Source organism: Dipodomys merriami, unplaced genomic scaffold (assembly GCF_024711535.1).
Source record: "Dipodomys merriami isolate MVZ:Mamm:240054 unplaced genomic scaffold, mDipMer1.0.p SCAF_30, whole genome shotgun sequence".
In the NCBI taxonomy this organism is placed as follows: domain Eukaryota; kingdom Metazoa; phylum Chordata; class Mammalia; order Rodentia; family Heteromyidae; genus Dipodomys; species Dipodomys merriami.
The window spans coordinates 17,551,976-17,579,236 of NW_027204493.1; the positions used below are offsets into that span (position 1 = coordinate 17,551,976).

Sequence of the window (27,261 nt, forward strand, 5' to 3'; positions counted from 1 at the left end):
TGTAAGGAAAACACTGAGCTCAACTTTGAAACTCTGGATTATTCTACATTGGTTTTCCGTGTGTATGTGTGTGTGTGTGTGTGTGTGTGTGTGTGTGTGTGTGTGTGTGTGTGTGTGTGTGTGTGTGTGTGTGTGTGTGTGTGTGTGTGTGTGTGTGTGTGTGTGTGTGTGTGTGGTGTGTGTGTGTGTGTGTGTGTGTGCCTGTAAGGAAAACACTGAGCTCAACTTTAAAATTCTGGATTATTATACATTGGTTTGCCCTTGGTGTGTGTGTGTGTGTGTGTGTGTGTGTGTGTGTGTGTGTGTGTGTGTGCATATGTGTGTGGTGGGAGGGTTCAAACTCTAGGATGCTGATCTAGAAATGACAGCTTTTCCACAGGAAACATATATTGCCATCTTTTGAGTGATCTCATGAAAATGAATGCTTTTTAAGGAATCACAACATATTTTTTGCACGTAGGCATTAAGAAAAGACAGACTATGAGCTAGCTATATAGGTACTAAGAGTTGGTAATAAACATATCCATTATTTAGCTAAATCTTCTTTCAAATTGTCATCAGAGATGATTCTGGTGGTTTTACTAGCACTATTCGTCTCTCAAATTCTTAAAATCTGCAGACCTTGAAAGCAGATTAGCTTTTGCTAAATAGTTAAATGGAGAATCTTTTTTCAGTTTTTCTGGCAGGTTAATTTTTGCCCACCTCGCCAATACACTGAATTTTAACAACTAACCCCTCTCCCTGCCCCTCCCAGTCCAGCAGACCTCCAAGACAGTTGCCAAAGGGCAACAAACACATTTTCACTGACAAAACAAACTAGAGGAATGGAAAGCAATTTTACCGTCTCCTCTGTGGCTTAATGTCAATTGGCTTGTTGATTGCATAAGGTGATCCATGAATATAAGCGCTTTGGAACCTAGACGCCTTCCCCAGCGTTAGATGTTCACAGCTGGTTGGCAAACTCATTTTATCCAAAAAGCAGGAAGTCAAAGCAAATCTTAGTAGTCAGCCCAGCATTCCTGGGAACGCTGGAAAGAACATGTCAGATAATGGATTTCAGCCATATGCTGCTCACTGGTTGCCGAGTGCTTTTTTCTTTCAAAAATAAATGTCTGTTTCTCAGGCTGCATGCTCTACCTTGTTTTCTAATCATGCATACAAAAGCTTGTTGCTTCTATCTAACCAGAGTCGTACTCTGGCCAATTATTGGCTGAGCAGATGAAGTAGAAATTCTGTACTTTCACAAATACCTATTACCACTCACTCAGACCAAATCTCCGAGTAGGCAGCAAAGGATTAATCCATTTTCATCTAACCTCTAAAATGTAATGGTCAACTAATCAGTTATTTGCCTATATACCAAGCATGCATCTGATAGGAAGGGCATAATCAATTGTTATAATGTAAAGGGGTGATATGGTTTGCGAAGCAGATTAGAAATACTTAGAAAATGAGATGGGCACATGGAAATGATTATAGGGTGGGCTTTCCAATTTTCTGGTAAAAAATTGTGGGTGCTTATTCATAAATCATTGTCCACAATGGAATGAAACTTAGCTGTTCAAGAACATAAAAATTGTAAGCAGTGTGTGTGTGTGTGTGTGTGTGTGTGTGTGTGTGTGTGTGTGTGTGTGTGTGTGTGTGTGTGTGTGTGTGTGTGTGTGTGTGTGTGTTTATTAGGATTTGAGCTCAAGGTCTGGGCATAGTCCCTTAGCCTTTCTTTGTTTTTTTTTTTGTTTTGTTTTTTTGCTAATCCTGGGGCTTGAACTCAGGGCCTGGGTACTACCCCTTCATTGGCTCAAGGCTAGTACTCTACTACTTGAGCCACAGCTTTTGCTGTGGTACTAAGGAATCAAACCCAAAGCTTCCTACATATGAGGCAAGCACTCTACCACTAAGCTACATTCCCAGCCCCAGTCCTTTAGCTTTTTTCTACTCAAAGATAGTGCTCTAATTGGAGCTAATATGCTCACAGATTTTCTTGTCTGGGTTGGCTTTGAACCATGAACCATGAACAAACTAAGACACCTGAATAGCCACCATGAGAGGCATGAGCAACCAGTGTCTGGCAGACCAGGGTGTTTTCCTTTCTATATTTCTCTCTTTTCTTTTTTTAGGTCTGAGACTGGCACCCAAACTCAGTATCTGATGCTTTCATGCATTTGCTAGTACTCTACCCACTGAGCCACGTGTTTTAACACTCTCGGATACTGACTTTGAAAATTATTATTAGAAATCTTCTCTCAGAAATGCAGATCTTATCTATTATTTGGAGGAAGGTCTTTCAAAAGATTAATAATAAATTCATTCCTAACGCTTTGTAAGTCAAGTTTTCAAAGCAGTGAACATCAAGTTGTAGAAATTAGAACTGATAGCACAAAATTCTGCTCGAGGGATCAAAGTCTCATGTACTAGTTATAGATTTTATTAGTCTACATATTTGCAAGTTCTTGAACCATTTTCTGGAGATATAGCAACAAAACAATTCAAGTCTTTACATAAAGCTCCAGATAGCAGGTGTGCTGAGTGCTATGCAGGAATAATCTTGAAAAATGAACCGTGGGTATATTAGTGATTTAGTTCCTTTGCCCATGCAGTTGGATAGACTGTCACATGGCCTAGGCTAGCTATTCATTTCAGGGGAGATAGGAGTAGAGAAAAAAATTACAGCCTAGGAAAGATATAGTCCATAGAATGTCCCTACAGACCTAATTCCTCCAACTAAGCACCACCTCCTACTCTTCAAGACCTCCCAGTAATGCTATAACCTTTGAATCCATTACGGGATCAATACACTGATTATGTAACAGCCCTCAGTATGTAGTCACTTCCCCAAAGTCCATTAGCTTTAAACTAGTCTCTCAACATGTGAGGCTATGGGCAACATTTCACATCCAAACTAGATCTATATAGCAAATGGTGACACAGCCTAGAATCCCAGCACTTTATTTTATTTTTTGGTTGTGGGGCTTGGGTCTGGGCATTGCCCCTGAGCTCTTCAGCTCAAGGTTAGCGCTCTACCACTTGAGCCACAGTGCCACTTCTGGTTTTCTGATGGTTAATTGGAGATAAGAGTCTCATGGAATTTCCTGCCAGGGCTGGCTTTGAACCATGATCCTTAGATTTCAGCCTCCTGAGTAGCTAGGATTACAGGCGTGAGCCACCTGTGCCCAGCTCCCAGCACTTTTGAAGCAGGAATATCATGAGTTTGAGGATAGCTTGGGCTACATAAAGTGAGACCTGTCTCAATTAAAACAAAAAAGAAAAAAGAAAAATAGATTTCTAATTCAGAATTTGAATATACACCATTAATTTACTTAAGCATCCTATGACCTGGGCAACATAAAAAAGTAAAAAAAGTAGGTTGAAAGAAAATCACTTTATTCCAGAGAGAACAAATTCAGACACCGGGTCTGAGTTTAAACAGTAGACACTATTTCAATTCAGAAATTTAAAGTTTCAAAACAGGGATAGTTTTATATTTGACAATAAACATTTTTTTAGATTTTATTTTATTGTCAAGGTGCTTTACAGAGGAGTTACAGTTACATGAGTAAGGTCATGAGTACATTTGACAATGAACATTTCTATTCAGACATTTCTATTTCACACACATATAAACATAAACTAATCTATGCTCTTTAAAAAATAGTTTTACTTGTTTTGTTCTTGGTTTGGCCCTGAACACCTCGCCATAAGCAGTTCTCCAACCTTAACCTCCGGAGTAGCAGGGAATACAGGCATCAACCACTATGCCTGGCCATGCTTTTAACATGTGAACACAAATAATGTAGGGTATATGAATAAGGCCTTGTCCTTTTGTTCTTCCCATTAATCTGATCACTTTTTAGGTTTATTCTACCAAATACACTTAAACATATGCACATATATGGAGTAATGCTATAGGATATAGATATGAACACACAAACATATACTTAGCACAGATATATAGGTCTTCCTCTTTTCATGCATAATATTGCACGAAAGTTTCTGAGTTTAAAAGAAATCATGAAGAATTTTATTATATGTACATTTCTATAGTTAAACAAGAGTCTGCAGTGGTAGTACTTATTACCATTATTTCGTTCAACAGTCCTTTTCAATACATATATAATTCTGAACCTTATAAACAATAAACATTTTTTCAATATATTTTTTACTGATTTGTATTCATCCAATCATTCATTTAGTGCCATTACTGTGGCTTGAACTCAAGACTGCACACTCTTGCTTGGCTTTTTTTGCTCAAGACTGAAGCTGTACCACTTGAGCCACACCTCCGTTTCTGACTTACTGAAGTTAAGAGTCTTGTGGACTTTTTTGTCTGGACTAGCTTTGAACCACAATCCTCAGATCTCAGCCTCTCAAGTAGCTAGGATTCCAGACACAAGGAATCTGGTAGCTGGCTGTGCCCTTATTTTTGAAAATAAGTTGCCAGCTCATAAATTGTGCACATTTTCTCCTTAGGTGGGCTATAGTACTTGATAGTACTATAGAGCCATGGGAGATGTCATGTTCCTATATTTAGTGATATTCTAGTCTGTTTCTTTATAGTATAAAAATAAGGTAATCAGTCTTCAAAATGCATATTATTTCTGATAAAAATGAAACTTACTGAGATGTCTACAAAGGTAAAAGCTGCCTGTTTGAGGCAAAAAATACTGGCATAAATAGATGGTTTATAAGGGCTTTTTAAAGGTATGTAAAGGCAGACGTCTAGAGACCCAGCATATGAGAGAATGCTCAAAGCAAGGCAGAGTTAGTAAATTATTTTTCCTTATTTTTTGTATAATTAGAAAGATTAAATATGGAGCAAGTTTCTATACATACATATAATATATGTATACATACACATATACACATACATGGTATTTATTTATTTTCCTGGCCCTATGCTTGAACTCTCTGTCCCTGAGCTTTTTGTGCTCAAGGCTAACGCTCTTCTACTTGACCCATAGCTCTACTTTTGGCTTTTTGGTAATTAACTGGAGATAAAAGTCTCACAAGCTTCCTTTCCCATGGCTGGCTTTGAACTGCGATCCTCAGATTTCAGCTTCCTGAGTAGCTAGGATTACAGACCTGAGTCATTGGCACCCAGATCTTAATATACTTTTCATCATCACAATGTGTCTTAATTGGGAAAGCATTATTAGTTTGCTAATGTCAAAGTGGTGCCCAGTGTCTTCTGCCAAGGAATTGTGATAAAGGACACAAAAACTTTCAGGAGCCCTTTGGACCTGCTCCTTCCTCCATTTCAGAATCCTGAGAACAAAAGCACGATAGAGCAGGAGAACTTAGGAATCTCCAACAGGAGAGGATAAATGTTGTTTTACATTAGAATTTCCTAAAAGGAGTCACATTTGGGAACTGGAAGGAACTCTGTCCTTTCATGGTGAAATTCTTAGCAAGGACATTTTTGCTCATACCTGGACAATGATTTACCATGAACCTGGCAGGGACTCCTTTAGGATTATTTGTACTTAAATTTGGATGAGAAGGGATTACTGCTAAAATTCAACCTGCCAAGAATCTGGAACATCTGAAAACTCTGGCCAGTTAGCAGGTGGTGGCCTGTAAGGGCAACCTGAGGGCTATCTTCAACAACTCCCTGTGTCTGGGATTTGGCATTGGTGATGAGAGACTTTCACTTTGATACATTTGAAACCATTCTGGAGAGTTGGATTTCATCTAGAGATCAAAACTATAGTCTATAAAAGCTTGCACAAAATAGAGTTAGGATTTCACTAGGAATGAGCAGTCCTACCCATGAGTTTTACCTAGCTTTGTATACTACGATTTCTGGGGTGGACAGAAATAGGATAAGGTCCAGCACATTTCTCATTTCCCATCCCTGTAATCCTAAATTGTAGAGAACATTCAAACAAAGGCAGATGTCACAGTAAGATGTCTTCAATGTGTCTAAGATGTTTTCATATTGGCTATGTCCAGCATAGCAATGAAAAGTAATCCTCATTGTTCAGGAGGCTGAGATCTGAGGATCAGGGTACAAAGACCGTGTGGACATATAAGTCTGTTAGGCTCTTATCTTCAATTAAACCAGTAAAAAGCTAGAAGTGAAGGTGTGTCGCAAGTGGTAGAGTACCAGACTTGAGTCAAAAACAAAGGGAGAATTTGAGTCCATGAGCTCATGCTGTACCAATGTGCACAGCACACCTACATACAAATAGGCACACAGAAAACAACTGCTAGTAAGTAGCAATTTAAGGCCTAAGATTTATTTTCTTGTACTTGTAGTAATATTACCTAAATAAGATCCTTTCATCAGCTGTTTGCCTGCCCTGCATTTGAAAATTTGGGAAAATGAAATAGTTTCTTTAGGAAGCAGGGCATTGTTCCTAACTGTATCAGTGCACAGAAATCAATGGACTCATTTTCTATGGCTTATGATTTGCATGAACGTCACAGGTCCCTCCTGCTCCTTGTGCTCTCCCCATCCTCCTCACTCCCTGGAATGCGCTCAAATTATTTTCCTCAACTCTCTGTGCTCTTCTTGGTTCTTACCTCCACACTTCCTGGTCATTGTGTCCAATCAAACTTCAAGTATCCCTTATATGCTAAATAAACACACTCCTCTCCAGCATCTGTACCCAGACTTCACATCTTTTTTTTTTTTTTCCTGTCGGTCAGGGGGCTTGAACTCAGGGCCTGGGAATGGTGCCGAGCTCTTTGCATGCAAGGCTAGTGCTCTACCACTTTAAGCCACAGCTCCAGTAACTTCACATTCTTTGCTGTTACCATAGGCCACCAATGAGAAAAATTCCACTTGTCTCATTTTCAACATATTAAAAATAAGGCCCAGAGAAATTAAGATATACATAGGAACATTTCTCAGAGAGTAGGAGAATTACACTAATTTTAATAGGAAATGAGGCAGATACGGTTATTTGAGCTGAAATCTTCAGTTTAATAAATAAAAATGAGGGCTGGGAAGGTGGCTCAGTGGTAGAGTGCTTGCCTCACATGCATGAGGCCCTGGATTCAATTCCTCAGCACCACATAAGCAGAAAAAGCCAGAAATGTCTCTGTGACTCAAGTAATAGAGCACTAACCTTGAGCTGAAGAGCTGAAGGACAGCACCCAGGCCAGAGTTCAGGCCCCAAAACTGACAAAAACAAACAAACAAACAAAACCAAACAAACAAAAAACCAAAAAATAAAATAAATAAAAATGATCATTCTAGTAATTCAACCATCTGAATAAGCATGGTATCACACTCTATCATTTGGGAACACATTGGTTAATTCAAAATTTACTAATTAATTCACAAATCTTCCTCTATGGAGGTTTAACTACTTAGGGACATGCTTTAGGATTTTCTGACTATCCACTTCACAAATCATATCTCAAATGTTTTTGTCCATCGCGGTTTGAATAAGAAGAAAACACCATGAACACAGATGAAGATTTAATAACCATGAAAGTTGCCAGAGTAATTTTCAAAATAGCAAAACAGGGGCTGGGAATGAGGCTTAGTGGTGGTAGAGTGCCTGCCTACCATGCATGAAGCCCTGGGTTCAATTCCTCAGCACCACATACACAGAGAAAGCCAGAAGTGGCACCGTGACTCAAGTGGTAGAGCACTAGCCTTGAGCAAAAGAAGCTCAGGGATGGTGCCCAGGCCCTGAGTTCAAGACCCAGGACTGGCAACAACAAAAACAAAAAAATAGCAAAACAATTCCAATTTCTAAATGCTCAGAGGAAATTTATATATTATATATATATATATATATATATATATATATATATAGTCAATGTACATATCATATACCATTAAAATAATGCTGAAATACTCTCTCCCCAGAGAGTTGAAAATATACATCTATAAAAGTATCTTCACTGATGGAAACCATAGAAGACTATGGTGAAAGATGTTAACATTCTGCAGTATTTATTAACTTTCCTTGGAATCCTACTAATATGACTGCATTTCTTAGTTGTGAAAAACACTGAGACTGAATTACATGCATTTTAGAATTCAAGAACAAACCAGAGGCCATGAGTTTACACTATATCAATGTGCACATACACATGCATACAAACAGGCACACCTAGCAAGTTAAGGTCTAAGATTTGTCTTCTTGTACCTGTGTAATATTTCCTAAATAAGATCCTTTCATCAGCTGTTAGCTGACAACTTAGAAAACGGAAAGAATTTCTTTAGGAAGCAGGGCATTATCTGTTCATAATTATATAGGGGTACAGAAATCAATGGGGTTATTTTGTATGGACTATACACCAGTCTATAACTCTGTAAATCAAATTCAACTTTATAACAAGGACAACTGGTATAAATCTATCAGTGGCTTCATTTGTATAAAAAGTTTGTGAGGAATGACACATGGTTTCTCATCTTTAAAAAGGGTTTATTCTCAATCTACCAAAGTCCTTCTTAGGAACAAGTTTTCTCAAGTTTTATTTTATCTGTTAACTACCAGTTCCCCAAAAGCCCAGCCAAAAGGTGTTGATTATTTAACATTTATTAAACCTATTGCAACAGAGGAGAAGTCCACTTGGACAAAATCTTTAACACCTTGGAGGAGGCACTCACAAAGCAAGTTCTTCAGTAAACATTTGACATTCTGGGTTTTGTTAAACACAAAGGCAAACAGATCTGGCATCAGTACTGTTCGATAAGGACATGAAATTCTGTTGTCTTCTGTTTTCACATCCAAGAAAAGTCCATGGCTATTAATGATCTTAACAAATTACTATACATCCAAAGCTCAGGCTAAACTAAAGCATCCATAAAACCACTGGAATAAAATGATGTTCATTCATTGAAGTTTCCTCTAGACCCACACAATTCAGATCTCTATACACATTATCAGCTGTTTGAATGCTAAATTGAATGACAGTTTGCTTTAGAATGCATACAGATGGAAATAAAAGAGCTGAATGTACACAATAGGCTTCAACAACATGACTTCTTTGATAGATGTCCTATACAACTTTCATACATAAAAAGCATCTAAAATGAGATATGAAACCTGGCTAATGTTCAATTGCAAAAGAGTTCCAACAATTGGAAAGAATTAAATCATGCTAAGCTTATTTCCAAATAACCAAACATCCTGTATAATCACAAGGTTAAAAGAATAGTTCTCTTGTAACTTCATATTCTTCTTCTTCTTTTTTTTTTGCCAGTCCTGGGGCTTGAACTCAGGGTCCAGGCACTGTCCCTGAGCTTCTTTTGCTCAAGGTTAGCACTCTACCACTTGAGCCACAGCGCCAGTTCTGGATTTTTCTGTTTTTATGTAGTACTGAGGAATTGAACCCAGGGCTTCATGCATGCTAAGCAAGCACTCTACTACTAAGCCACATTCCCAGCCTGTAATTTCATATTCTATCTAGCTGGCTGAGCAAAGGAGCTGTCCTTGGCAAATATTGCTGTATATTTGGTTACAAGATAATTTTAAAATAACTTTTAATTTGTTCTCTGACCCCAGTTTGTCAGCCAGCAATAACTGAGCATACATTTCATATATACATGTAAAGTGGATGATGCAACTTCTAGCTAGGAAATATATATGTATATATACACACATATAAATATATAAATATAGATATATAGCATATATATGCATCTGTGTATAGGTGTAAGCATACCATTTGATGCTCAATCCATGTATTCTGAAAAGAACTTTGAACCCACAAATTATGGGATAGCTAGGAATACCAAATCACAGCATCAGTAGGCTTTTGTGAGGCATTGTAGTTGGCTAATATCAAATCAATCTTATACCCAGCTAACACAATCACTTACTGCCTTACATAGTATTTTTCATGTTCTCTTTTGCAGAATGCACTGGCTTACTTGGTTTTGAATTCTCCACAATCCAGTAATTTCTCTACAAACAGTACTACATTGGTAGAATAGTTGTCTGCACATAGTAGGAGTCTGATAAGTACTTGTTACAAAAGCTATTTAGACTCATGTTTTATGATCATTGCTTTTTTGAAATAAGGGAGCCTACTCTTTAGTTTGAATAGTAGGCAGCCATTGTGTCTGGATGATTAAATAGTGACTGTTTTCCCTCTCAAATGAACCATTGTTTAGATTATAAATTGTGCAGTTATCATTAGACTCTGGAATTGCATATTACAATGTTATCTTGGGCACCTGGCTAAAAGCAGTTCAATGGAAAAGACTGAGTTTTACTCATTATTATGTCTCCAAGTTATCTTTGTACCCCTAAATGCTTGATAAGCCAGGTAGGAGGAAAGAATAGGTAATGGAATTGATGATACACTTAATCAGACTGAATAAATTAAGAAAAGAAACAAAACATTGAGGAATGATCCTTGGAGAGGCTATGCAGGCAAATGCCTTCCTGGATTCCCTCTTAAATTTAGATGATACAACGATTACCTCTTTGCATTCATATCCAATTAGCAGCAAGATATCCCTGTTATTCACAAAAATTCCCACATCACTGAATTGATTTAACACAATTCCTGAGTTGTTTGTAATAAAAGGAGAGATCATGAATAGTCAGAGCTAAGTGACTGCTTTACAATCTTGTCTTACCATTATAAGCTTACATAACTATGGGGGGAAATTAGGTCTTTGTAGCATCCCTTTCCAAAATGTTTAAGCATTATTCACTCATTCAAACATATTGAACAAGTTGCTGTTTTGAGGAGCGGGTATCCAATAGCAAACAGAAGAAATCAGTATTTCTGCCTTCGTGGAACTGACAGTACAGGAGAGACAAGTAGATGGACACATCAGTAGGTTTCACGAATGAGAACCACTAGTGGGAATAAGAATGAGGACAAAGCGTTCAGGAACAGGGATGTGAAAGGAGAAGGGAAATTGCCTCAGTGTCTCAGAGACCTTGGGATTAGGGTCCAGGTTTAGGAGCTGGTCTTCCTTGGATGATTGACTCAAAAAAATGTAAGGGAAAAGGATAGAAGCAAGGAAGAAGGTGCACACAAGGGCATTGCTTAGTACAATATTCCCAGTGAGATACATTCAACAGACATCTACTGCAATTGGGAGATAACAAATCTGTCACTTGAGGGAAAAACCTCCACTGAAGCTAACATGATCTGAAACTTAGCCATTACTGAGATATTTATAAGTCCCTAAACAAACGTCCCTCTTAATTAATGGAAGAGAGCCATTTATTCTGTCATGACTCATTCCTTTGTTGATGGACTATTTCTATGTTAGTCACTATATAATTTAAAATAAATAACTGAGTTAGCACCTGCTCAGACAGAATTTTCCTGTTAAATTTGATGAATGAATCCCAAATCCAGGTAAGAGAGAACACAAAGGCAATTATACAAAACATAAATTAAGAGTAAATCAGTAGCACAAGATACTATTAACTTCCTTAATTATTTAGAAACACAAGCTGGTGCTAAAATATTAAACAGCTTTTAAAAATTAACTGGGAGAGTCGGAGGGAAAGGGTGACACTGTTCAAAAAGAAATATGCTCATTACCTGATATGTATAACTTTTACTTATCTGTATATCACCTGTATATTCACCAAAAATATGTATTTATATATTAAATTTGTATAGATAATATATATGAATATATATAATATATATAAACATTTTTCCTTATTCCCTTCAGAAAAAAATAATCAGTTACAAATTCATGTCATTATTCACAACAATTATAGCTGCACTATCTGTTAATAAAGTATTACTTGGTGCCATTATGCACTATACTGAAAACTTTTCATATAGCAGATTCTCATGGCTGAATGGACCTGTGGAAGTGACTGGAAATATAGCCTTCCTTCCCCTAACTTGTAGAATCTTTCCAAAGAGATGCCAGTGTGTGGCTGGATCATGGGGAAGTGGCTGCCTTATGGGAGGAAGACTGATTTTAAAGCAGATCTAAGTATTGAAAAGTTCTTTCCACCTAACTAAATGTCACTTTCCAAAAAGTGTTACCCCTTGATCCTCATCCTGGAGTGGTTGAAAAATCATCCCTGAGTCTCATCATGTTGTCATTCTTGAAAGAGAACTTTTCATTGGCTTGCTTCCCTGGAACCACATAAGTTAGTTCTTTTGACTGTTTCTAAGCAATGTTGTGATGTCAAGAGGTGTCATCACCATGGCAACATCTTCTGGAATGTATGTATCCATGACTTCTCCTAAAGCATGATATCTGAAATTAACCCAACCACTTGGGTGATGGTTGACCAAGGCAAGGCAGAGAGAAATGGTCAACTTCAAATCTCTGTTCCATACACTTCAATATCTATGGCTTGAGACAGAATCCTCCATATATTCTCAATTCGAGTATCATTCCTGTAGGTCTCCCCCTGCCCTTGCAGGCTCAAAATTTCAGTTATTTTATTTGATCAAATGTAAATAACTGTTGTTGGTGGCTTTGTGTTGTGATTTATTCTCTCATGTTTAAGTCCCTAAATGTTTGACTGATTAGATAAATTATGTGCCATTTCCCAAAACATCAAGTCTATATGCACACTTTCTATTTATATTGTTGATTGGTAAAAAACGCAGGTAATTAAATTTTCATCTAGCCAATATAGCCATTATTTTTACCATTATATCACAATAGAAAAATTAAATACCATAATAAATTAATAGGTTTACAGAATTTTCTTGATTTATCAGACAAGTAATAGTGAGATTATGAGCATTTGTTAATAAATTAGGAAATGCAAATTGAACTTTGGGACTACACATTTTTTTTTCTTGTTGTTTTGTGCCAGTACTGGAACTTGAATTCAGGGCCTGGGCTCTTAGCATTTTTTGTTGTTGTTGTTCATGGGGCTTGAACTCTGGGTCTGGGCACTGTCCCTCAGCTCTTCAGCTCAAAGCTAGTGCTCTACCACTTGAGCCACAGCGCCACTTCCATTTTTCTGAGTGGCTTATGAGAGATAAGAGTATCACCGCCTTTCATTCCCAGGGCTGGCTTTGATCCTCATATCAGCCTCCAGAGTAGCTAGGATTACAGGCTTAAGCTACTGGCTCCCGGCTCCATTAGTTTGTTTTTTTCCATAAGGATGGCACTCTAACCACTTGAGCTACATTTCCTCTTCTAGATCTCAGCATCCTGACTAGCTAGAATTACAGGTATTAGCCATCAATGCTTAGCCAAGGGACTATCTATTTTTATTGATGAGACTGAAAGTTTTGTGAGTGAGTCTTAGAAGAAATAATATATTTTGGAAGACTACCTAGATTTTAAATAAACTTTGTTAGGTGTAGAGAACATCACAGAGAAAAGACAAATGATCTGGGTGCCGGTGGCTCACCCCTCTAATCCTACTCAGGAGGCTGAGATCTGAGGATCGAGGTTCACAGCCAGCCTGGGCAGGAAAGTCGGTGAGACTCTTATCTCCAATAAACTACTAGAAAATCAGAAGTGATAGTTCAAGCTATAGAGTGCTCACTTTGAGCTGAAGAGTGCAAGGATAGCGCCCAAGTCCAGAGTTCAAGTCCCATGACCAACCAAAAAAAAAAAAAGACAAATGGAAAAAGAAACATAGTTTACCTAATTGAATATACATACCAGAGATGCTGGTGACAATTCAGCAAGCAGACAGCTTAATGCAGAAGTAGAAGGTCAGATTGAGACATCAGGCACTCAACAAATTGCTCAATTTGGTTACACAAATGCCATAGTCAGTGGGAAGAGTGACAGATGCTCATAGAAAATTCAAAGGAGAATCCACGGTCACCAAAAACAAGAAAGGTATAGTTTTGCCTGGAGGCGAGAAGGAAGGGGGTAATCTAATAATCTCTTACAGAGATTTTTTTGCAAAGAATAATGATGCCTATTATTATTTCTATCTACTAGGATATATATGCGTGTATGTGTGTGTGTGTGTGTGTGTGTGTGTGTGTGTGTGTGTGTGTGTGTGTATGTGTGTGTTAGTCGTGGGGCTTGAACTCAGGGCCCTGGGCATATAGTCCCTGAGCTTATTTGCTCAAGGCTAGTGCTCTATCACTTTAAGCCACAGCTCAACTTTCAGTTTTCTGGTGCTTAATTAGAGATAAGAATCTCACGGACTTTCCTGCCCAGGCTGGCTTTGAACTGAAATCCTCAGATCTCAGTCTCCTGCATAGCTAGGATTAGAGGGGACAGCTACTAGCACCTGGCTTGGAAATACGCGCGCATGTGCAGGCACACACACACACACACACACACACACACACACACACACACACACACACACACACACACACACACACACACACACACACACACACACACAAGCACACACGATAGGATTTTTACAGAGAAGCAGAAAGGAATGTATATGCCAACAAAAGGAGGTTTCTAACAGCAGAGGACTAGTTAACACTGGAAACCAGTTGAGAAAACTTAAAAATCAACCAGGGCCCTTCTAAACACAGCCTTACCATAGAGAGTGACAACAAAATCAGCTTTGGCTAAGGACAGACAACTTCTAAATTTCATTTAGGTGTCGCGAGGAAAAGTCACTGACTCATATTGTCTTGAGCATGTGCTATGAGAAATGAAAATTTTTGTTCTTTTTTCTCCACTCACCTGCATCATTGAAACTCAATCATTTAATCATTATTTTCCCCTTCCCAAAGTCCAGGGAAATAGGAAACATGATGAGACACAAAGGGGAAAGTGACTCCTGATCTCATCTAGTGTGAAATATTTTCTTTTCTTTTTTTTGGGGGGGGTCCAGTCGTGGGGCCTGAACTCTGGGCCTGGGCGCTGTCCCTCAGCTCTTCAGCTCAAGGCTAGCGCTCTACCACTTGAGCCACAGCACTACTTCCAGTTTTTTTCTTTTTGCTTATGTGGTGCTGGGGAATCGAACCGAGGGCCTCAGGCATGCAAGGCAAGCGCTCTACCACCGAGCCACCTTCCCAGCCCAAGTGTGCAATATTTTCATTCAGATTAAATAGAGACTCTTACATCTCATCATTCTAGGCTGCCAAAAGAATCCTTAAACAAAACTGACCACAGAGTACTAGAATATGAGGATGTCAATTCAAAAATTTCTCTTCCAAACTGACATGAAAAATAGATAAAGCAGGTATCATAGTCACAGGCTAGGATTGTGTAATTCTACTTTCAAATATGACAATATTGGCCCTTCAGTTTTTATTTCCTTTAAAGAAATGGCAGGGATGATAGGGGGAAAACAAAGGAGGAGGCAACAATGCTTGATGAGAAATGTATTCATTACCTTGCTCATGTGATTGTAACCCCTCTGTACAGTATTTTCACAATAAAAATCTTATTTAACCACCCCTCCCAAAAAGAAAGAAATGGCAGAAGGCTGGGAAGGTGGCTCAGTGGTAGAGTGCTTGCCTCGCATTCATGAGGCCCTGGGTTGGATTCCTCAGCACCAAATAAGCAGAAAAAACCAGAAGTGGTGCTGTGGCTCAAGTGGTAGAGCACTAGCCTTGAGCTGAAGAGCTGAAGGACAGTCCACAGGCCCAGAGTTCAGGCCTCATGACCAACAACAACAACAAAAAAGAAATGGCAAAATTCCTTAATTGCATATTCCATTTAGGGAAAAATCATGTACTCTGTTGTTCTTCCAACACAGGAAAATGAAAAACATAATTACATGGAAAGAAAAAAGGCAAGGTCATCTGAATTAGTAATGGCATTGATATTATGAATCATAAGGTCCAGTATCTACAATTTATTTAAGATGTCTTATTTTTCTATCACATATAATGTTAATCTTCAAGAGAACAGATGGAACAATCATATTTTAAGTTTTTGAATGAAGTATGTGCTTTTGAAACTACAAATGTGTGTTGGCAGAGCAGATACTTCTGGTATTTACCTTTATTATTATTATTATTATTATTATTATTATTATTATTGCTACCATTTATTCTAAGCAGAAACTGTGGTAGCTGAGAAATGTCTATTCTTTCTCCTGCCACTATAGAAATAAGCAATGGGGGAAAATTAGTCCAGAGTTAAAAACAAAACCTACACAAGAGAATATATGCAATTGTTCAGGGCCAGTACTTTTATAGTACTAAGCATGAAATACTTGGATACAAAGACTGAACAATTTGTGGTAAAGTGGGAAAACAACTTGATCTATTCACCAATACCTTTCTGCAGTTACAACATTCATATGGCACAATGATCATCTTTTAGTTGTTATATTTCAGTATAGTGAGAAAAGGCAGGCAGACCTTATGGGACTTTTCCTTAATTGTCTATTTTTATCCATATGTATTAATTGTATATATGAACGAGATTCAGTGTAATATTTAGTACATACTTACAAAATATATTCATCAAATCCAGCCTATCGATGGCAAATACAGGATATGGCTACAGACTTTGGGCTGTACTCATCATATTAATTTATTTCTCATTGTTATAACAAAATACATGAAATTAAGTGGGGGAGGTGGAGGAGGAAAGGGCTAGTAGGAGAAAAACAAAGGAGGGAGGTAACAATGTTCGACAAAAAATGTACTCATTACCTTAACTGTTAGTTCATCTTTTTTTTTTAATTTTATTTTCTTGTACAGAGAGGTTACTGTTACATCAGTAAGGTAATGAGTACATTTCTTGTCAAGCATTGTTACTTCCTCCTCTGTTTTTCTCCTACTAGCCCTTCCCTCTCCCACCCCCACTCTCCCCCCCCCAAAGTTGTAAAGTTCATTCCAACATAGTGTCTTGTGAGTATCCTGTGTTCTAGTTTCAGCATTTTGTTATTCCCCTACCGTTCCCCAAATTAGATAAATGTATATACAAGATGCAAGGTACCAAAATCAAACACAGTGACACAGGAGGAAGACCATACAAAAGAAACAAAAAATCACATAGTACATTAAAAACAACAACAACAAAGAAAAACCTCTTGTGTCCATATGCTGGGGTTCATTTCGCTTAGCATCATCTTATATGGTCATTTGTACATAGCTTTTGAGCTTTTCTGCTCATCTGATAGGATTATCCTAGACATATACTAATTACTGCAAATGAGGGAAAGCATGGGATCTATATTTCTTTGGGTCTGGCTTACTTCACTTAATATGATTTTTTTCCAAGTCTTTCCATTTCCTAACAAATGTGGTGGTGTCACTCTTTCTGATGGAAACATGGAATTCCATTGTGTGTGTGTGTGTGTGTGTGTGTGTGTGTGTGTGTGTGTGTGGGTGGGTGTGTATGTGTACACACCGACACACACACACACCAGTACACACACACACACACACACACACACACACACACCACATTTTCTGGATCCATTCATCTACTGAGAGACATCTGGATTGGTTCCATATCTTAGCTATGATAAATAATGTCTGCATTTTACAATAAAATAATTTTTTATTGAGAAAATACTGTACAGAGGGGTTACAATTACATGGGCAAGATAATGAGTACATTTCTTATCAAGCATTGTAGCCTCCTCCTTTGTTTCCCCTTCCCATCTCTTCCCAATCTTCTCCTCCCCACCCCTCCCCCACCCAATCCTTCCCAGAGGTTTATTTAGCTGTCAGTTTTGTTAAATGATGTGGGGATAGTATCTGCTCAGCTCTGCCAAGCACTTCAATGGTTGATGACATCACAAGAAGAGTGGCAACAGGAAGCCAGAGAGTAAAGGGTGCAACTTGTCTTTTATAACATCTTGCCTTTTATTCTCATGAGAACTTCACTCTGAGAGACTAGCACTAATCTATTCAGAAACAAATACCGCTAAAGACCTAACACCTAATACCATAGTAAGTGTACTGTGATTCACCTCTTAAAGGACATAACAACATCCAAACAGCTCTCCTAGTCATGGATAAACTAGAATATTACACAGAAGAGAAATGATGAGGTGTGGAGGGAGTGTATGTGTGAATTGTTGCTTATTCTGTGAAATCTATCAGGCCTGATTTAAACTATTCCTTTTTACCCAATCCTTAAAGCACATAGAAAAAGTACTATGAAAAAAGAAAAGAAAAGAAAAAGTACCATGAAAGCAAAAAAAAAAAAAAAGTTGTTTAAAAAACCGCCAAGGTTTGGAACTGCTTTTCAAATTGGTTGAACAAGTTTACACTCCCATCAACAATGCAGTAGGGTTCCCTTTTGGCCACATCCCCTCCAGCATCTGTTGTTATTAGAGTTCTTGATTATAGCCATTCTAACTGGAGTGAGGTGGAATCTCAATGTTGTTTTGATTTGCATTTCTTTTATGGCTAGAGAGGTTGAGCATTTCTTCATGTGTCTATTGGCCATTCTTATTTCCTCTTCAGAGAAGTTTCTCTTTAAGTCTTTAGCTCACTTATTAATGGCACAGTTGTTTCTTTGAGGATTTGTTGTTGGGAAATTTAGTTTTTTGAATTCTAAGTATATTTTAGATATGTGACCCTTGTCTGTTGTATGGCTAGTGAAGATCTTCTCCCAATCTGTGGGCTTTTTATTGAGCATTTACTCAAACAATCACAAACAAGACCATATACTAAAGCTACCAGCACAACTATGTTTATTGCAGCATTATTTACCATAGCTAAGATATAGAACCAACCCAGATGCCCCTCAGTAAATGAATGGATCAAGAAAATGTGGTATATATACACAATGGAATTCTATGCCTCCATCAGAAAGAATGACATCACCTCATTTGTTAGGAAATGGAAAGACTTGGGAAAAAATATATTAAGAGAAGTAAGCCAGGCCCAAAGAAACAGGTCCCCATGGTTTCTCTCATTTGCAGTAACTAGTATAAGTTTAGGAAAAGCAGAAAGGTCAAAAGCTATATACATATGACCATATAAAATGATGTTAAGTGAAATGAACCCCAAGATAGGGACACAACTTGTTTTTTCCTTCTTGTTATTGTTTTTAACATACCTAAAATGTACTGTGTGATTTTTCTGTGTCTCTTGTGTGTTCTTCCCCCATGGTATACCCCCTGTTTTCACATCGGTGCCCTGACTCTTGTATATACATTTGAGGAGGGGAAGGGAAGTAACAAAATGGGGGGGAGGGGGAGTTAGGAAGGTGGGGAGAGAAGGGATGGTAGGGAAAAAACAAAGGAGGAGCTAACAATGCTCAATAGGAAATGTATTCATTATCTTATTCGTATAACTGTAACCCCTTTGTCTACTATTTTTACAATAAAAAACATTTTAAAAATCCCCAAGGTCAAACACATTGAGCCCCCTTGTCCCCAGTAGGAACAAGGGGTGGACTGTCTCTTTTAGAAGGAACAGTTTTGCCTTATGTAAGTGACCCAACTTTGTGCCATCTCTTCCTAGTAGTACAAGTATTTGACTCAGACAACTTCCTTGGGACAGAAATAAAATCTATCATCTGGTCAAATTCTAATAAAAAACATTAGCAGTTTAGCTAGAGTTCATACTGGCCTTCCCATAATCTACCTTATTACAGGGACTATTGTCAACCTGTTACAAAGCATTTAAATTGAATTCTAGTCACTCTACAGTTACCTAATTTGTTATGTTTCAACAATCATCGATCATAATTAGGAAAAAAAATACATGTTCGCTTACTAATACAAACCTGTATTTCAAACATGATCAATACATACAGTCAATTTTAGTGAAGGAAGAATCATTTAATAGCACGTTTTTCATGTACTCAGGAAGCACATATTGAGTTTATGTCAGGAAACACTTTCTCAATGCAACCAACATGTGTTGTGTTGTGGGTCAGGTTGATGGTAACATGTCTTCAGTTTCTGATAACCCTATCCCTGACATTTGTTTGTCATTAAATTGAACCCCATACAGATGATTACACTACCTGAATACATATCCTACTGCAATTTGTCTGTAGTTGCAAAGAAAATCAATTGTTTAATGAGAATTTAAGAAGACTGCCCACATGGCATGGTAACACCTATTAATTTAGTCAAAATTACTTGATATCATGTGGAAAAAAATGACACACTAGACAAATTGCAGTAGTTGCAATCCTATATAACACACATATGGTATTTATTTATGTATTTATTTACTTTTATGTTGAGCTGGCCCTGGGGCTTAAACTTAGGACCTACTGCTGTCCCTGAACCTCTTTTGCTCAAGGATAGCTCTTTACAAATTGAGGCGCAATTCTACTTCCAGCTTGTTTTTTTGTTTTTGTTGTTGTTGTTGTTGCTTTCGAGTTAATTGGCAAATAAGAGTCTCACAGACTTTCCTGCCTGAACTGACTTTGAACCAGGCTCCTCAGATACTAGCTTTCTGAGTAGCATGGATTAGAGGTATGAGCCACCAGTGCCCAGCATAAACCCATTCTTAATCAAATGCTTCCGATTCATTGGGGTTCATAGTCTGAGGATGATGTTGTTACACTGCTCTTACTTGAATATATATTTATTTGCAACTATGTGAAAGGAGAACACAAATCACTTTGGGAAAAAAGGTAATATTTTCTTCTGCCTCCCAGTATAATTTATTTTAAATGGCTGGAAATATTTTCTAGAACAGTAAATATAATGCACAATAATGATTCGTTTTAAATAAATCTTTGTCACTGATTACCTTGACCAGCACTGTCAGCTGAATGCTGAGAAGGTATAAAAATATCCCCATGGCTGGTTTAATAATAAAATAGCCCATAGCCAAATAACTGAGTTAGAATAATTGTTTATTTTTGGTTTCTAATATGACAGAAGTAATCAGTGGAGTGTAGAATATGAATGTTTTCAAGGAAAACTACTGTTCAACTTTTAATATGGTCCTTGTGGCATATGCACATATATTATGTAGTATATATAATCTTTTATGAACAACAATACTACATAGAAATTTTATATAATCTACAGAATATATTGTTTTATTATATTCATTTTAAGTATTGTACTAAGAAAACTTACATATTAAGTAACAAGAATCCCTTTTTAAAGAACACATCTGTCATATAAAAATTCAAACTAGTGTTTCCTGAATGACTTATTTTCATGAATAGCTAGCATGTGTTTGCTGAGTGAAACAAGTAAGTGGTGCTAAGGTTGAGGATGTTTATTGTATATTTTAGGAAATACCTTTAGACAATGTGCAGTGTGCATTAAAAGACTGTCTTTTTATAGTTACTTTCACTTTGACCTCAACATCAACCTACAGAGTCATCTACTTTATTTTTATATATCTGCCTTTTTTTGGTAGTACTGGAATTTGAACTCACTACCAGGCACTTGCTTAGCAAGTATCTATCACTTGAGTCATACCTCTAGCCCATTTTGCTTGATCTCTTTTTCAAGTAGGGCCTGACTTTTTACAGAGGCGTGCCTCAGACCACAGTACTCCTACCTATGTCTATGAGATGAAGTCTTACTGACCTTTTTGCCTGGGTTGGCTTTAAACCATGATCCTACCAATCTCTAGCTCTTTATTAGCTGGAACTATGTGTATGTACAACCACCTCCAGCTTGATTGTCCATTTTAACTACTAGACTCTGTGCGTGTGTGTGTGTGTGTGTGTGTGTGTGTGTGTGTGTGTGTGCGTGTGCGCAAGCGCGCTGGTACTGGGGCTTGAACTTAGAGCTGTCTCTATAGTTTGTTCACTTAAGGCTGGTGTTCTACTACTTGAGCTACAACTCCGCTATTGTGTTTTTTTTGGTGGTTAATTGGAGATATAACCTCATAGACTTTCCTGCCTGAGCTTTCTCTGAATGCCAATCTTTGAATTACAGGTGTAAACCACTGGCACCTGGCTAGGAATATTTATAAGAATGTGGGTTTACTCTATTTTACCTTTCATGCCAGGGGTAGGGTGTTGACAGTATGTGTAAACAGCTGAGAGGGGCTGAAAAAAGCCAACTTTATGCTGCCTGCACCCAACATACCATTTTCAATCTGAATGAGGAACTCCACAGAATCACTGACTTACCTGAATCACTTCAACTTCTACAACATTATGTGCATGGATTCTAAGAAGATTGAGACCAACATCATCTATCATTTCAGCTAAGGACACATGTATCTTTATCAAACAGTCCCCAACTGGTAGGATTCTGTTTCTCTGTGGTATCTGCATTTAGTAGTTGTTTTTCCAGCATTCTGGTTGTATGTTCCATGCTGATATCCATAGCAATGTAATTTCTAGTTTATTTTAAGATAAAATGCAAAGCCAAAAACTCTATTCTGACTATGTAAATTATCTCTAGTGCCAACTGATTAGCATTTTTAAGGCAAAGATTAGAAGAGATGGTATATTGGGAACATTACACACCATGTGAAAGCAAAAACTATCATTTGCTAAGGTATTTGGGGCACCACAATCTTTTTCTGCCTTATAAACTCTATGTAAATTTGAATGATGTGTTATTTAGGAAATATTTTCTTGCTTTAAAAAGGAAGTCTTGATTCTTATCAAGACATTCATTATTGATGGGTGCCACTGGCTCATGCCTATAATCCTAGCTATACAGGAAGCTGATGTCTGAAGATCACAGTTTAAAGCCAGCTTGGGGAACAAACATCCTGGTAAAATGCCGGAAGTGGAGATGTGGTTCAAGTGGTAGAATGCCAGCCTTGAGAGAAAAAGTTAAAGGAGAATGCCTTGGCCCTGAGTTTTCAAGCCAGAGAACGAGGGAGAGGAGAGAGGGGAGAAGAAGGAGAGAAGAGACAGGAGGAGAGAGAAGATAGGAGGGAGAGGAGAAAGGCAGGGGAGAGAGAGAGAGAGAGAGAGAGAGAGAGAGAGAGAGAGAGAGAGAGAGAGAGAGAGAGAGAGAGAGAGAGAGAGAGAGAGAGAGAGAGAGAAAGAGAGAGAGAGAGAGCACAGAAAAGAGAATTCCAAGCTGCATTTACTTTTTAGTTACTTAAGGAGTTGAGGATTGTAGGAGTTTAAAGCTTTCTTGATTAACACAGCTAAAATGGACAAGAAGAGAGGAAGAGAAAGAGAAAAAGGAAGAAAAAAGAAGGACAGAGGGAAGGAAGGAGAAAAAAGAAGAGAAAGAAAAAGAAAAGAAAGGATAGAAAGGGAAATTCACTACTAATTAATCAATGGAGCAGTATGGGTTAGAAACTAATAATCATGGCAGGTTAACACCTTACCACAGAGTGTACTCTCTCCACCTAGTGGTCAGAAGGTAACTGTGTCCTCTAGAAAGGCTTAAGGAATAGCAAAACTAAGGAGACAATGCGAGATATATATATACTTGTCAGTCCTGGGGCTTGAACTCTGGGCCTGGGCACTGTCCCTCAGCTCTTCAGCTCAAGGCTAGCATCTTACAACTTGAGCCACAGGCAACAGTACCACTTCTGGCTTTTTCTGTTTATGTTGTGCTGAGGAATCGAACCCAGGGCCTCCTGCATGTGAGACAAGCGCTCTACCACTGAGCCACCTTCCCAGCACCTGCTGTGAATATTTTTAAAGCAACTATAATCCAAGCACTGTACATACGTTTAACTATTCTAACAACTGTTATGTAGCTCTCTCTTCTACTTCCCCCCAAAACCAACACAAATGTCTTCTTTCTCCTCAAACATTTGATTTCCCACTTCCTACACACAACAGATGATATTCTTACTCACATATTAAAAAAAAATCGCTACAATAAAAAAGAAGCATTCCCTGTGTCCAGCCATCAAAGCAACCTGCTCAGCTATGAATCCCTTTACCATCCCCATTTCTCCTTCTGCTTCCCTCAGGCAAATCCTCCTACTTCTTTTATGGAGCTAAGTCCTACTTACAGCTTCAGAAACCCAGCCTCCTCCACTATCCCTCGGTCTTCTCTTCCCCTTTTCCAAATCCTTTCCATAAGGTCTCAAATGGGACCAATTGTATTTCCTACTGTACAACTCCCCCCCACCCAAATCCCCTATTATATGCCTCTGTTCAAATACTTCTAAACTCTTCTTTCTTCTGAACCTAATTCCTTCAAGTCATTTTGCTTAGATCTACTATGTAAGCCCATATTTGCTCCACAGCCCAGTTTAGTCAGCCTTTTGCTTCCACAAAGGGAAATTACTTTTGCTGGGGCATCAACTAAGCAGCTTCACTAAAACTAATGAACATTTCCAAATATATGCCCTTCTTTTGAGACCCTTCTTTCCTTTGGTACCTCATTTCTATTTTTTCCCATGAGTCTCTGCTCACTCCTCTTTTTTTAGCCTCTTTCTGTGCCCTCCCCTTCCTATGTTGGCATTTCCAAGGGCGAGGACTCAGGTCTTCTGTTTTCCTCATATTGCCTACATTCTTGGACCTGTTAACTTAAAGAGCTTAAACAAGCATCTGTGTGTACAAATAAATCACCATCAACTTCTCTGACTCAGAGCTAACTTAAGCTGCAGACCTTTCTCACATACCTGGCTCCTGGATAGCTCCACATGGAGATGTCTCATATCTGCTTCAAGCTCCACCCAATAACTTGTCTGCGTCCTGTCTTCTTCTGGCTTCCTTCTATTCAGATGCCTTATTTTTATTCCTGAGAACATGTCCAACTCTCTCCTAGATCCTGGCAATAAGCATGACTCAATCTCTTGGTTTTCCTTCACATAGCTCACCTTTCTCCATTACCTGCACCATTCTTCTGCTCCATTCCAACATTACTACCTACAACCACCTCTTAACTGGTCCCCTGCCTCCTTTCTCACAATTTTAGACAATGAAAACATTGACTTCAAAAGAATGCAGATCTCCACGTCATTCCACTGGTATGCCAACAAATTCATTTGGAGCTAACATCCTTAAATCCCGTAGTATTCTTCATTCTTCTCATTGTACTTCATGCTAGAGCTGTAATCACAGCTTTTGTTCCTAACATGTGCCTCTTTCACATGAGTTAGCATATTATTCCTTTGTCATTAATAGGTATCTATTCCTATTGAAGTTTTAGCCTAAATTTCACTTTTTTGTGAATGTGCTTTTACGGGGTCTGGAATTTAGGCCCTTCTAGCTCTCACTCAGTTTTTTTTTTTCACTCATGGCTGGCACTCTACTACTTGAGCCATTAAAAAATATGCCATGCTTTTTGCTGGCTCATTGGAGATAAGAGTCATGTGGATTTGTCTACCTAGGGTGGCTTCAAACTCAGATCTCATGCTCCCGAGCAGCTAAGATTATAGGCATGAGCCACTTTCACTGATTACTCCCATCAAGGGCCTCCACTATCACCCTCACCAGAGCATTACCCAACAACAGCTAAGGTAAAGAGGAACATTGTATATGTATGTACACACATATACACATATACAATGTTTCTCTTATATATATATATATATATATATATATATATATATATATATATACACATTACCCTGGGGATGAAAGAATTGAGATGCTAAACAATGAACTTTGAAACCACCCAGAGATGAGAGCAACAAAAAGTCACTAGTCCCTCTAGTGTGGAGAAGAGAGAGAGATGATATTTCCAGGGAATGAGGTCCCCTAGCTGAGGCTGATGTCAAGGAGGAGATATGACTATAGATTAAAATGCAGATCTAGAATGGGACACACACCATCTTCTCTCTTTCCCTTCTTTCCAAATTCTCACCTCTGCCTTTAATGAGCTGATCACACACAATAATAAAGAGACAAGAAAGCCTGTATACCATACCTCCTGGAGTTTGCCTTGGACAACAGAAGGTAAAAGAGGAAAGGCAAGATATGGGCCTGGGTAGGATGCAGTGGCTTATGCCTTTAACCCTAGCTACTTAAAAGGTTAAACATTAAGATATTGTGGTTAGTGGCCAGGTACGGCAAAAAGAAGATTTTGAGATTCCATCTCAACCAATGGGTGGACTCAGTGGTGCACACTGCTATCCCAGCCCCATGGCTGATTGCAGTAGCAAACACCTGTCATCCTCAGTAACACAGGGATGCACAGTAGGAGTATTAGAGCCCAGCCCAATCTAGTCATCAAGTGAGACTGCACCTTGAAAATAGCCTATACAAATAAAGGAGATGCTGGAGGCATGTTTTGAATGGTAAAGACTCTGCCTAGAAAGCATGAGGCTGTGCGTTCAATTCTCATTAGCCAAATATATCTATGGAACTGACAATAAAATCAGCAAAGATCAACACAAAAGCATTACTCACATTCAATGCCATTATTCATTATATTTTCCTTTCTTTCCAAACTAAAGGTAGGATGGAGGCAGAGGTGAGTGTTCAGAGTTACGTTTTTCTATCTTGATGGTTCCAATGGAATCTACCTATGTCATGTTCCAGTCATTCAAGCTTAAAATCCAAATTCTCATCTGGCTGTACTTTGGCCTGAACTCTAACACTGATGGTTTCATAAAATCAGTCTTTCCATGCCAGAATTTTAACATTACCGAGATGAGATGAATGTACAGCCAAGTTTTTAATCCAATAAGAATTTGAGAAGCTTGACTAGTCACATGATCTTATGAAATTGAACTCAAAGCTAACTTAGCTACCAGATACCAGGAGTCTGAAGTCCTAGACTAGATTTTGATTCTAAATCTAACTAACTTTATTAGTACTCAGTTGACTTATGTAGTAATGTGTTTTAATCCTTTAGCTATTGAAGTTGGTTTTGTCCAGGATGGCTCTTAACTAATCACAGATCTCTAAGAAGAATACTGAACAACTCTACAACATTTTATGTATAATTTTACTAGGTGAAGACAATCATCAACTTCCCTAAAACACAAGGATTAAAGGCTTTGCTAAGACAAAAATCTAAGTAATGAACACAATTACAACCACATTTTGATAAAATTTTGATAAAAATGTGGTCATGTAAGTATGAATTAGAAAGGAATATAAATATGAAAGTCAATAGGAAAGTGGTTTGAAATTTTACTGTGGCATTCTTTGCAGAATTATATTAAATTTCCCATCTAAATTTAAAGGAAATAAGTATTAAAAATCATTTCACAGAATGGTTTTGTATGAACTTCCACTTGTGGAAGACATAATAGGCTAAATTACTTGGAAGAAGGTATTGCAGAAACCAATTATGCTAGAAAATTCAAAAGGAGTCACCAAACCACAGGGTGATATCAAGATGTCAGTCCTGGTACTCCTCAAGCCTACCAAGAATAATAATTTAACCAGAATAACAGCAATGCAAATTACCAGATAGTTAACACTGGCCATTCCTGACAGAAGGGGGTGCTTTGCTTGTTTCCCAGACATCCCAGGGAGGCTAAGAATCTGGCTTTTCTACCAATTCCTTTAAAGATCAAGCAACTGAACATGCAGTCTGGAAACCATGAGGTTTATATTCCTCTTTATATTTATCCTAAAAGCAAGACATATAATACAGGGTTGGGAGACTATAAGCATAATCTCTTCTGGCCAATCCTTGACTATTCATGGCAAATAAAGATGGATTGTAGTGCTGTATCCTA

The 27,261-nt window shown here is 38.1% G+C and overlaps 1 protein-coding gene across 8 annotated transcripts in view; it reads right to left on the reverse strand.

The window, feature by feature from the left end:
• The window catches only part of Pde4d (phosphodiesterase 4D), a 1,379,127-nt gene that overhangs the window by 398,302 nt on the left and 953,564 nt on the right, over nucleotides 1-27,261 (reverse strand). The window contains exon 1 of one of the 8 annotated variants that reach the window (XM_070041225.1): nucleotides 11,938-12,113. The exons of 6 other annotated variants lie outside the window; for them this stretch is intronic. In XM_070041225.1, coding sequence (XP_069897326.1) covers nucleotides 11,938-11,951 — 14 coding nt within the window. In that variant the 5' untranslated portion in view covers nucleotides 11,952-12,113. Of the gene's footprint in view, nucleotides 1-841; nucleotides 2,363-11,937; nucleotides 12,114-27,261 lie in introns of those variants that run through there. One more of the 8 variants, XM_070041221.1, reaches the window with a different exon arrangement.